This window comes from Triplophysa dalaica, chromosome 24 (genome assembly GCF_015846415.1).
Source record: "Triplophysa dalaica isolate WHDGS20190420 chromosome 24, ASM1584641v1, whole genome shotgun sequence".
NCBI classification, from domain to species: Eukaryota; Metazoa; Chordata; class Actinopteri; order Cypriniformes; family Nemacheilidae; genus Triplophysa; species Triplophysa dalaica.
The window spans coordinates 14006608-14018750 of record NC_079565.1 but is presented as its reverse complement, the minus strand read 5'-3'; the positions used below and the strand labels follow the sequence as shown (position 1 = coordinate 14018750).

The 12143-nt window shown below is 37.2% G+C and overlaps 1 protein-coding gene across 1 annotated transcript in view; it reads right to left on the bottom strand.

Annotated features, from left to right (window-relative positions):
* The window catches only part of LOC130413781 (ankyrin repeat domain-containing protein SOWAHB), a 99152-nt gene that overhangs the window by 32656 nt on the left and 54353 nt on the right, over positions 1 to 12143 (bottom strand). Inside the window, exon 3 of the mRNA XM_056739200.1 lies at positions 5779 to 5925. Within this exon, the coding sequence (XP_056595178.1) occupies positions 5779 to 5925 (147 nt within the window). The remainder of the gene's footprint in view (positions 1 to 5778; positions 5926 to 12143) is intronic.

Below are 12143 nucleotides of genomic sequence, written 5' to 3'. Positions count from 1 at the left end.
CAATGAGATCTGTCTGATTACTGGCAATCTTTCGAATATCTTCCACAATCTGAGGGTGAGCAAACGATGACAGAATTTAAATTTTTGGGTGAACTATCCCTTTAAATATGTTTGGAGGTTCGCTTGCCTTTTCTAAAGACCTAGATTACTCACAGTTCCTATCACTTCTTCACATTCGTTTTCATAGGTTATCAAAGATATCCCTATAGTGTTTATGTAACTCAGCTGGTAGTGTTGCGGTGGCAATGCAAGAAGGTCATGCGTTCGATCCCAGGAAACAGACATGCTGATAAATGTATAGATTGAATGCACGCAAGTCTCCTGTATAAAATGTAGTGGTTTAGAAAGAGGTTCTAAACGCCCGAGCAATACTATACACAAACATTTGGATGGTCACCACAGACAGGGTTTTTTCCAGTATTTTAAGGTCTATAGTCATTGAAATCTAGAGGCAAGGTTGCGAATTGCAACCAACCGCTCACTCCACCCCTCCAGTTCGAAACACTACGACGGCTGTCAGAACATGGCAAATTACATGCAAGGGGACCCGCGGTGCTTGTAGATAGAAATAGCTCATTCTAAGGTAATAAACACATAACGGTTTGTAAGCTCTTTACACACCTCTGAAGGCATAGCTATGTAAATTATAATGCATTTCGATCAATGGATCATCCCAAAAATTAAACACTGGACCTTTAAATGTATAATGGTATTAGAGGGCCTTAGAAATAAATGTACTGCCCAAAAGGTGAGTAATTGAAAGGTATTAATCAGATACTAATTTTGTCTCTTAACGTACAATGTTTATCTATGCCATAGTTCATCTAACGTTCGAAACACCATAAAATCTTTGGTTTTTCGAACGGTTGATGAACATGACTTTAGGCATGTACAAAAAGCAAAAGAATTCTATGATTAAAAGCCTGCAGTTAAACATGGGAATAGTACATTTTTATTCATAATCTATGAGCTTTAGTGGGCCATTTGCATATCTAAATGATTTACATATGGTAGAGAAAGCCTCTAGTCATAAATAATTTAATAACACAACATTTCCTGAAGGAGCAGCTCATCAGGGCCACATTTAACTTTAATTACTCTGTTAAAATCACAGTTATGATTCAATAACTCTGTCGGCAAAGTAAATGTACCTCAACAGATTACAGAGAAAGAGATGCAGTGGATAAAAGAGGAAGAGGGATCGGGGAGAGTGAAAAATTAAAAGAAAGAGAATAGGCAAAAGGGGCTGACACACATCATTGGGTGGATGGGTGCTTGTGTGTTTCCTAATAAAGCAATAAATCACTCGGTCCTTTGTGTTACATTGATTTTATCATGACAGAAGGTGTGCTTAGACACAATGCAAAGCCAATAATAACAATAAATGATAATATAATAAACAATCCTGTCTTCAAGTAATATGCCTAAGGATGTATGTCCACCCAAAAGCACCACAGTTTCATTCCGCGTTCAGCACACTGCAATTTTTCAAATTGATTTAAAATTTGTTGTACATATTTTTGTTATCAATCTCACTTTTTATGCAGACGTCTACTTAAAGTTTAAGAGGGGTGGCACAAATACGACAACGACCAGCTGGCACAACTAACTTGTACATCCTGTACAACCATAGCACAGTGACAATATCATGCAGTTTCAGGAAAAGTTTTCCTCTTTTGTTTGATGTTTTGTGATTTTTGAACATTTTATATACAGTAAGCGCTACACAAACTGCTAAAAAGATCCTTGTCACCAACACATTACAGTTTTTTATAGCGATGCCATATACGAAGAATTTTTGGTTCCCCAAAGAACCATTCAGTCAAAGGTTCTTATAAGAGCCATCCCTTTCTTAATTTTTTATGATCTGAAGAACCTTTTTCAGATGGTAAAGGTTCTTTATTGAACCAAAAAGTTATTCTATGGCACTGAACCCTTTTTTAACAGTGTATATATAGATAAACTTGAATTAAACTAGTTTTGGCTGAGCTGAGTCTGCTTTTGCATTAGCAGGCTTACAACAAGTCTACACAGATAGAACCTTTTAAGAACGAGGCATCTGTCTGGGATTTTTCGCAACGCACCGATCAAGTGTGGACAGAATCATTGAAAACAATAAGTTTTTTAAGTTTTGATGCATCCCGTCATTCGCATCCATTGTAGAAACGGTGTAAAACAATGGCAAACATGGTTTCTAAAGTTATTGGTATTCCCCACATATTTGATTTATGTTTGACGTGTCAGTTTGTTCATAAAAGCCCAAAATATGCCCAGATGCCGCCTTTTAAAATACTTGCTGCATATTTTCCTTCAGCAATTTAATGCTTGCGTGACAAGCATGAATACTTTGTCGACAACGATGTTGTTTAAAACATATTCTTAGAAACAAAATATATTTTCAGAAATTGTTGGTTCACAATGGGATCCATTGTCGTTTAGTTTTTAAAGTTCTTCAAAAACTCTTCTTTTGTGCATTGCTGAAGAAAGAAATCATACAGGTATGAAATGACATGAGGATGAAACGATGAAAGAATTTTAATTTGTGGTCAACTAATCTCTTGGTCGAGCAAGCTGAATTTCAGAGTAATAATGTCAGTATGGCAAAATATTAGATGATATTCCAGCATGGCAATATCTGTTTGTCTAACTATCACAAATATACAACAACCCTTCATTTCAACTCAGATTTATGAATTTGCAGACTGATTTATAAAGAAAGTTTATTAATTAGGAGAAGCTATGCTGTTTTAAGAAATATAATAAAAAGTCAAATAAATGATTTAATTCACGAGGCATCAATATTCAGAACATCACCATCAGAGCAACATCACATAACAACAAAACAATGCCCGAAAAATAATCAGGTATCCAAATATGCAATGTGATTCATCTTATACTAATTAAAAAGCTTGCATGCCAACATTAACATATTAATTGAGGTTCAAGCGAAGGGCTTTTCTGATGAGGAAATTCAAATGAGTCTTTAAGGAACAGAATAGAAATTGAGGTAAGAGAGGAATGAAGATAACACACACACACACATCGTCTCTGTTCAAATGGCCTTATCTGAAATAGAGGCTCATATGTGTGTGATCTGACATGCCACCGACTCCCATTATCAGACAGACATTTAAAAAATGAAAAACCCATTTACATCCCTTACATCCAGCATGCCTGTGGGAGAGAGCTTTTCTGCCCCACAATGCTCCCTGGGACTGTCAAAGTGACAGGACGGCACACAAGGTCAGTGAAATTACCAGAAAATGACTTGCTGCACTTGTTTGAAGACACGAGGAACAACGGCTTTTTGCCTTGTCATTTAGGAAGGGACAATTTCCCATTTGGTAGAGCTTTATCGCTAACATATTACTTGTCCCGACAGCACCGTGTAGAAACACCAGTGTTTTAGTTAAGAGAAAATGACTTGACCGCTCCTGTAAGGTTTTTCTGATTGTAAGAGCTTCAACAGCTTTTTGGAGTCATAGATCTTGGATGATAAAACATTATAACTTCTTTGTACCAAGAGCATCAGAGGAGTCAGGGTTCGGTAAGCGTGAAATCACCGGATTAAGGACAAAAATATGGTAGTTGGGATATCATTGCAATCCCATATTTTTCCTATCAGAAAGGAAAAGCAAAAAAAAAGAAAGTGTGATGGTCATTTGGAAAGTAATGTCTTCATATGAATTTAAAATGTAATTTTGACCGTATTTTTGCCTTTAAACAATTCTGTCTATCAAATGTGTATTTAAAGGTGCTGCACGTGATAAACACGTCCATTTATGGTAGTTTAAAGCTGTGTTTAACGTTTACCTCTATAGACCGCTTATACGGATGCGACCGCCTGACCCCCAGTTAACTTCCGGTTTGTCTTTGGCTGTTGTCTAATATGACTATTTATATTTTATTGAATCTACGTTAATATTAATTAATATTATTAGTTTATTGTATAATAATTGTGTAAAATAAACGATTTGTTGAATTTTGTTGTGTTGAACAATTTGTTGTAGGCCATCACTGTTTGAAGCATAAAACGGCAAGTTACATTCAGTATTTTTATGTGTGGGTTTAAGTGAAATTATGAGATATTTCATTTAAATTACCCTCGACATCTTAACTCACAATTTTTAAGCTCTTAGGCGGTGCTTGCAAAGTGTTCATGATGCTTATTTTCTTTCTATTATTCTGTTTTTTATCTAGACAAAACGTGTCCCGCGCCATTTGTCGTACACCCACGAATGAGGTGTCAATTGATGTGCTATTGAGAAGAGGTGTGCTACGATTTCGAAGCGATCAGGTCTATGATGTTCATCCAGGAGACTACCAAGCAATGCCCTACTAACCATTAAGAGCACCCTAGCAGGTGATCCTAAAGACTTCTACTATAAAAGGCCCAGATTGATATGTATGCAGCTATATCCTAGCAACAAGTAGATAGTTTATTCTACTCAGGCAAGCAACCAGTCTCCCAGGATCCTCAAGAAGCTGTCAAACTTTATTTAGAGGACCCTAGCAACAAGTTCCATAGATCTTCAAAGGGAAATATTTGAATAGAAGTGTCACAGAAATATGGGCTTTTTGGTCACGGGTTAAAAAACAGCCAATCACAAATAACATTCACTACTTCCTAGGCATGCCCTACCAACCATTATTGAAACAACTCAAACAGGTATATATTCAAATCCACATGTCATAGAGGCATGGGGGTGGTTTATATAATTCAAATTAGCAAGCAGCCTTTGAAATGTCAGTAGTGGCAGCTGCCAAGCAACACCTTAGCAACCATGTGATTTTCCCCTGCAACCGTTTAGCAAGACATATATCTCAGCATCATAACATTGTAGAGACATGAGGGTTGGCACTTTTGATTTATATTACCAAACAGGACTTCAAACATGTTGCTAGGTGAAGTATATGGACTGCTATGGATGGGACAATTCTGATACCGATGTTACAATTTACATACCTGACTATGGAAAACTATGTTTGAAAAATGCAAACAATGCTTTAAAATCACCAAATAATGGTAAAAACCTTTGGTTAATACAAGATCGTAAGGTTGACATTTGCGTGGTAATGCCTATTTATTTACCCACAGGAGGCAGGTGGATTACTTTTGTAATATAATTACAGGGTTGCACTATAAGTTCAGTAATGATTCTTGATTCACACCACCAAAATCATTATTCTTTGATGATCATACAATCATTTAAAGAGTACATAGCTTAGATCTTTTCAGGTCGTACTTTGGATTATGGCGTGTCCAACAACAAGTTTAAGTACATAGAAGGTGTAAAAACACTACAATTTCTTAATAATGGGCAGTTTCCCACCTTACTTCTTGACTGACTCTCAAATGATTCGTTCCGCGAATACATCTGTCTTATCCCGTCCTTTCAGCCAGCCTAATCTGCTGTGATTGGCCTACCACGAATGAGGCTCACAAGCTACAGTGTTTGGGGGAGAAAAGTCAAGGGGGGAGTCCTAGCAAAACATAGGCCGGGACTATTTGTAGTGACGTAAATCCGCGGCGGTTCGCGAATCGGACGACTCGTTTGCGTGATTCAGAGTCTACTCCCTTTTTTCAGAGCCAATAACTTTGCTATCCATTCACCTTCGGATTTACATCGTGACAGACTGCTTACTTTCAAACACGACAACATAACCCAATGCATGAAATATAATTTTCATGATTTTCATGATGTTCTCTTTAAGAATTAAACAATTGTGTGATTGCGTCTATGCATGTGTGTGTGTTTGCATGTTTAAAGAACTAACTTTGGCTGAGAGCAGAGACACAGTGTCACTCTTCAGAGACTGCAGATCACTGTTGTTGAGCTCTGTGCCATCGCTTGGACCAACATCATAGGGCACCATGTCGTGATGCTTCACGGATAACAGGGTGTCCTCTGCCTCATGTGAGATCTAAAACACACAGTGAAAATATCAAAATCAAATAACAAGTATCAATGCATATATCAATATCCAATACATTCAAATGAGTTTAATCTTTCAAATTCAGTTCAATAAATAGGTTAAACAAAATTCCATTGTGACATTTTTGTGGGCTGTGCCTGGCAATTTAATAAACGAGAAGACCTTCTTGATATTTATATTTCCCCAACATTCGGTTTCAATAGAAAATATGTAAGAAAAGAAAACCGTGCCCATCAAATAATTTCATGTGATCTTTGAAGAAATATTCCTGCATATTTCTTCCTTGCACTTTAACGAATATATTCATCAGATAACTATGACACCCTTTTTAATTCCCTTATGCAAAACTATTTAACATATAAAACAACTCTTTTACAGAGAAGAGTTAAGTTACATCCGTTCTTGCCATAGAAGACAATGAAAAGACTTGCTTTACTTGTTGCATGGAATTAATGCTCAACAAAAAGACAGAAGAAACAGTTTAATATCTCATAAAGACTCTTATTACCCATGAGACCTCATTACAGAGAGACTCTCATCACACAGAACGTTTATAAAAACAGAGCGCTCACTCAAGACTCTCAATGAAAGAGCATCAATCTGTTTAGTGCACTGGAGAAACAGCATGGCGGAATCTTTACACAATTAAGACACCGATTCACACTATAAAAGGCTTGAAGCTCTTGTCTTGATTGATAATCGGAATTGAACTATGAAAGGACTGTGCAGGAACACACACACATATGCAAAAACACATCAGGTCTATATTTCCCCTGACAAAAATGATATTGTATTAAAATTAACCCTTAATGCCGATACGATTTTTTTCTATAACATCATTTTCATGACATGTTGTCCTCCCAAATTCTCTCTACCACAATGTAAATAAACTGTAATGATACAGAACATGCAGACAAAATATTATTGCAGGGGAAGTACTTCCTTTCTTCCCCAGATCTATTTGTCTGAAAACCATTTGTAATCACACTTAAGGTGCTTCACGAAGCCTTAAAATAACCTTTTTTGTATAAATGGTTCCATAAAGAACCTTTAACATCCGCAGAACCTTTCTGTTTCACAAATGGTTCGTCAGATTATAAAGGGTAAGAAAGAAATGGCTCTTTAAAGAACCTTTGATTGAAGGGTTCTTTGTGGAATTGAACTTTGCTTTTATTTCAAAATTGGAGACAGACCTCTTTGAAAAATAATAAATGACTATAGTGCGTATCCAAAAGCCCTCACAGCCTAGGTGATACCAAAAAAGAAAAGTCTGTGGAGGCAAAGCTAAATTTTGCATTGACTGCGAACTTTTCGTCTTCTACAAGAAATTTCAGTATTGTACTATATTGGTTCATCCAAAGCAGCTTCCGTGGTTTTGAGATAAATCACATGTGACACTACCCAAAAAATTGCTATCACACATTTCTTTTGTCCATTTCTTTAACAGACCTGTCAAAAGAGCCTCTAAAACTCAGTCTGAGGCCTAATTAACTTTACGCAACTATTCGTGTACTGGTGAGAAGCGAACTAAAGCCGCACTTGACTGCTTTTGATCAGCATCATGGAAAAACAGCACACAGAGCTTCAGGGGAGCAGCAATGACAACATTGTCATAATGACCATCACCGATTATCATACAGCATTACACTTCTAAAGCCTTTTTGTACGCTTTAAGATTCAAGAGTCAACTGAATTGCTCAAATGAGAACAGGAAAGAGATAAACATGTGGGGAAGATGTTGAATGTAAAATAACAAGAGGATCTTGTGTCAACAGCTCTGCACACATCTGTGACATATCAAAGAGAATATACAAGGCTGTGATTTCCACGCACCTTGACAGTCGTAAGGAGCGCGAGAGCGAGCAAGTTTCTGACAGCTGGTTGAGTCTCTGAGTTAAAACCCAACTTTTTTAAATCGTGACGTTAAATACGCAGTGAGATGATCGTTGCATGATTCTGGCACATCAAGAGCAGTTTTTGCTAAAGCTTCGCTCAAAATGTTCGGTGCATTTTAGACACTAGCACTCGCTTTTCCAATCACACCTGAAAGGCTGTCATAAAAACACGTTAGTTCCTGTAGTTGCATGCATCACGCTAGCAGTATGCCGCTGAAGACCCTGCAGGGATGCAGAAACGCACAATATCTTTAAAAAGGCCATGTTTCAACATTTTTTTGTGGCTTTACTGAACACTATTCTAGAATTGGGGCTGCATTTTGCATCTCCTAGATAATCCATTTCGTTACACTGTACTTGTTATATGTGTAATGACAATAAATTGAATCCAATCCAATTCAAACCTTTTATTATTTTTCAAAAAATATATATATAGTTAAACAGTTTTGAATAATTACACAAGTTATCACTAAAAAGAATAGTAATATGTGTATTTAGGAACATTTTGTCTTGAAAATATAAAATTAAAGACTCCCTCTATACCTATTTTTGACTGTTTAACTATGCCATCTGAATCATACAATCAGCTTCAATTATCATGAAATAATTATGTCTAATTTATATATTTTTTGAGTGTTTACTCTACTAATTTATGTAAACAGTTGCATAAAACATCTATTTTCTGTATTATTTGTAATTTTAGTAATTAAAAAATACATTTTGGGTCTGTCCCTATGTTCTGGTCAACTATCTTTTCATTAAATAATAATAATATTATTTGACTGATACCTTGTTTTACATAAGATTCTGTATACGTTCTTAAAATATGATTATTGGCTCTCCTTTTATTTATCTATCCATATATATATATAAATATATAAATCTAAAGTTTTTTGTGATCTTAAATCATTTGCATTTTAAATATAAGACTTATTTCTTTCTGTCAATCATTTTATGTAAAGCAGTTTGAATTGCACTTGTGTATGAAATGTTCTATATAAACTTGCCTTGCCTTGCCTGCCTAATGGGAAACCTAACAGTGGCAAACCTTAGCAAATGCATTTACTTTAACAGAAACCTGACACAGAACATGAGCCTTCTCACTGTTCCCTCTCCCTTTATACTAATGCACCTGTGACAACTAAAGAAAGAGATGACTAACAATTTCCTTTGTTTAGTGTCTGGCCAAAAGTTAACTGCTAGTTGTAGCCTTAAATTAAATAAGTTAGCTAGCATACCCTATGCGTTCAAACGTTAACACTTTGTGAAATATACCCTTGTTCCCCAGTGTCTACTGGGGAACAAGGGTATATTTCACATCAGCCCATTCGCACCAATTGCGTATAAATAACACATGCTGTGCATTACCGTATAATACGGACGCCAAATTGCGATTTTGCGTGCATAAATACGCCTTTTTTTTGCTTGCATATGATACGCCAATTAGCGTGTTTGCATATTAAACAGCAAATTGTCTCATTACCCTGTCCCCTAACCCAAACCCTAAACCTAATGTTAGCGTCCGTGCATATTATAACCTCTACCATAACCCAAACCCTAAACCTAACCTTATTATTTTAATTATTTCAGTGTTTCCTCTTCATGTACGTTTTAAAATGGCTGCTCTCCACCCAGGTACGAGCAAACATTGGCGTATCATATGCACGCAAAATCGCCATTTGGCGTATGTATTAAATCTCATCACTTCCTGTTTGCTGAGAGAGCGTGGTTTGAGACAGCGCTCTGTCAAACTTTTTCTAAATATATCGTTTATTCCTGCTATTTCTTAATATTTATGTTCTAAATTGATAACTCAAGTGTATCCCATTCCAAATATCGTCATATAACGCACAGATAAATTTGTTTTGTACGACCATTCGCTATTAGCACTCAGGCTGTTAGCATTCCCAGCATTTATTTTTCTGAATATTTCCTCTACTGCTTAACTTACTGTTCTCATTATGACACCACTAATGGCTAATGATTCAGATATGTGTTTAACGTTACCTTTGAGTGCCGAAATTAATTTCACTCCTGCACACGCACGGCGAGAGGCGAAATCCAGGACCGGAGCGATGAACTCTCTCCCACCGCCGCCACCGGTCTTCGAGATTTCTACGAGAAATCGCTATGCTGACCTCTGCGAGACGAAATCCAACGCTGTGGTCATCGGAGACTCAATCGTCCGGAACGTACGCGCCTCCTTCAATGAAGGTAAGGTGCGCACTCACTGTTTTCCTGGCGCCCGTGTTCTCGATGTCTCTGCGCAGGTAACTGCGATTCTGAAGGAGGATGCTAGAGTGGGAGCCGTAGTTCTGCACGCGGGGGTGAATGATGTGAGAATGCGGCAGTCGGAGATCCTGAAGAGGGACTTCAGGAGTCTGGTCGATACTGTTCGCAACGCATCGCCCACGCTCATCGTATCAGGGCCGCTTCCTACTTACCGACGAGGGAACGAAAAGTTCAGTAGACTATTTACGCTTAATAATTGGTTAATGTCATGGTGTATTGAACAGAAGCTGCTCTTTGTAAATAATTTTGATCTGTTCTGGGAGCGACCAAGGCTGTTTCGCCCTAACGGGCTGCACCCCAGCAGCGTTGGAGCGGAAATTCTGTCTGACAACATCTCAAAGACTCTACGCACCATTTGACTAGTAAGTACAAATTTTACCCATAGTCTGTGTTCTTCTCACCCAACTGTTAAGAATGTTACAGTTAAGAATGTTACTGCTTTCAAATGCATAGAGACTGTGTCTGTTCCCCGAATAATACAACCAAATACTATATATATACCATATAACTTATTTAAAAGTCAGAGAAAAAAATCTTTTCAGGATTAAACCAAAAGACAATATATTTAATGAGCAAAACCAATGCCTAAAGTTTGGGCTACTTATTATTAGATCAATAAATCCAAAGGCAGTTATTGTAAATGAAATGATCACAGAGAAAAGGTTTTGATATACTTTGCCTTACTGAAACCTGGTTTAAGCCAAATGATTACTTCGGTCTAAATGAGTCTACTCCACCAAACTACGGTTATATTCATGAGCCACGTCCGGTTGGTCGAGGTGGTAGTGTCGCAACAATCTTTAGAGACTTTCTTACCGTTACTCGGAGAACGATGCATACATTTAAATCATTTGAAGTGCTTGCGTTGAACATAACTGTTCCAAATAAAAGTAAAAAACCATTGGTCTCTCTTACATTGGTTACTGTGTATAGACCCCCTGGGCCTTACACTAATTTTCTGATAGAGTTCGCAGACTTCTTATCGGATCTATTGATTAACGTCGATAAAGTACTGATTGTTGGAGATTTTAATATCCACGTAGATATTGCTACAGATCCATTAGCTGTGGCGTTTAAAGAACTACTAGACTCTTGTGGTGTAACACAATACATCAATAGACCTACTCATCGCCTTAATCATACCCTAGACTTGATTATATCTCACGGAGCCGATCTAACCAATATCGATATTATACCTCAAAGCGACAATGTTTCCGATCACCGTCTTATAACATGTACACTGCGCACTGCAGAAATCAGTTGTATATCTCGTTATCGACAGGGTAGAACAATCACCTCAACTACTAAAGATAGTTTCGTAAAGAACTTGCCAGATCTGACTCCTCTAATAACCTTTCCAACTAATATAGAATCGCTCGATGACATGACCAGCAACATGGGCACCATTTTCTCCAATGCATTAGAAGCGGTCGCACCTATGAAGTCAAAAAGGATTAATGGAAAGATCATAGCACCATGGTATAATAACACCACTCGTGCCCTAAAAAGAGAAACGCGTAAACTGGAGCGAAAATGGAAACAAACCCAATAAGAGGTCATTAAAATTGCATGGAAAGAGAGTGCAAGCTGTTACAAAAAGGCACTAAAAGCAGCCAAAGCCGAGCACTGCCGTAATCTCAGAAAATAAATATAAAATCCAAGGTTTTTATTTAGTGCAATTGCTAAACTAACAAACAAACAGACTCCACCTGACCTGGGTATTCCGCCGAACCTTGGTAGCAATGAATTCATGAAGTTTTTTACTGAGAAAATCGAAATAATACGAGACAACATAGCTAAAACCAAACCTCCAAGTGTGTCGAAGAATTAGTTTCAACCGTCACCCAAAAAGAAAAGCTAGAGTGTTTTTCTCCTATAAATCAGGAAGATTTAATTAAAATTATTGCAACATCCAAACCGACGACATGCTTATTAGACCCCATTCCGACTACTTTATTAAAAGAGTTACTACCTGCTGTAATTGAGCCCATTTGTAACATAATCAACTCGTCTATTAAT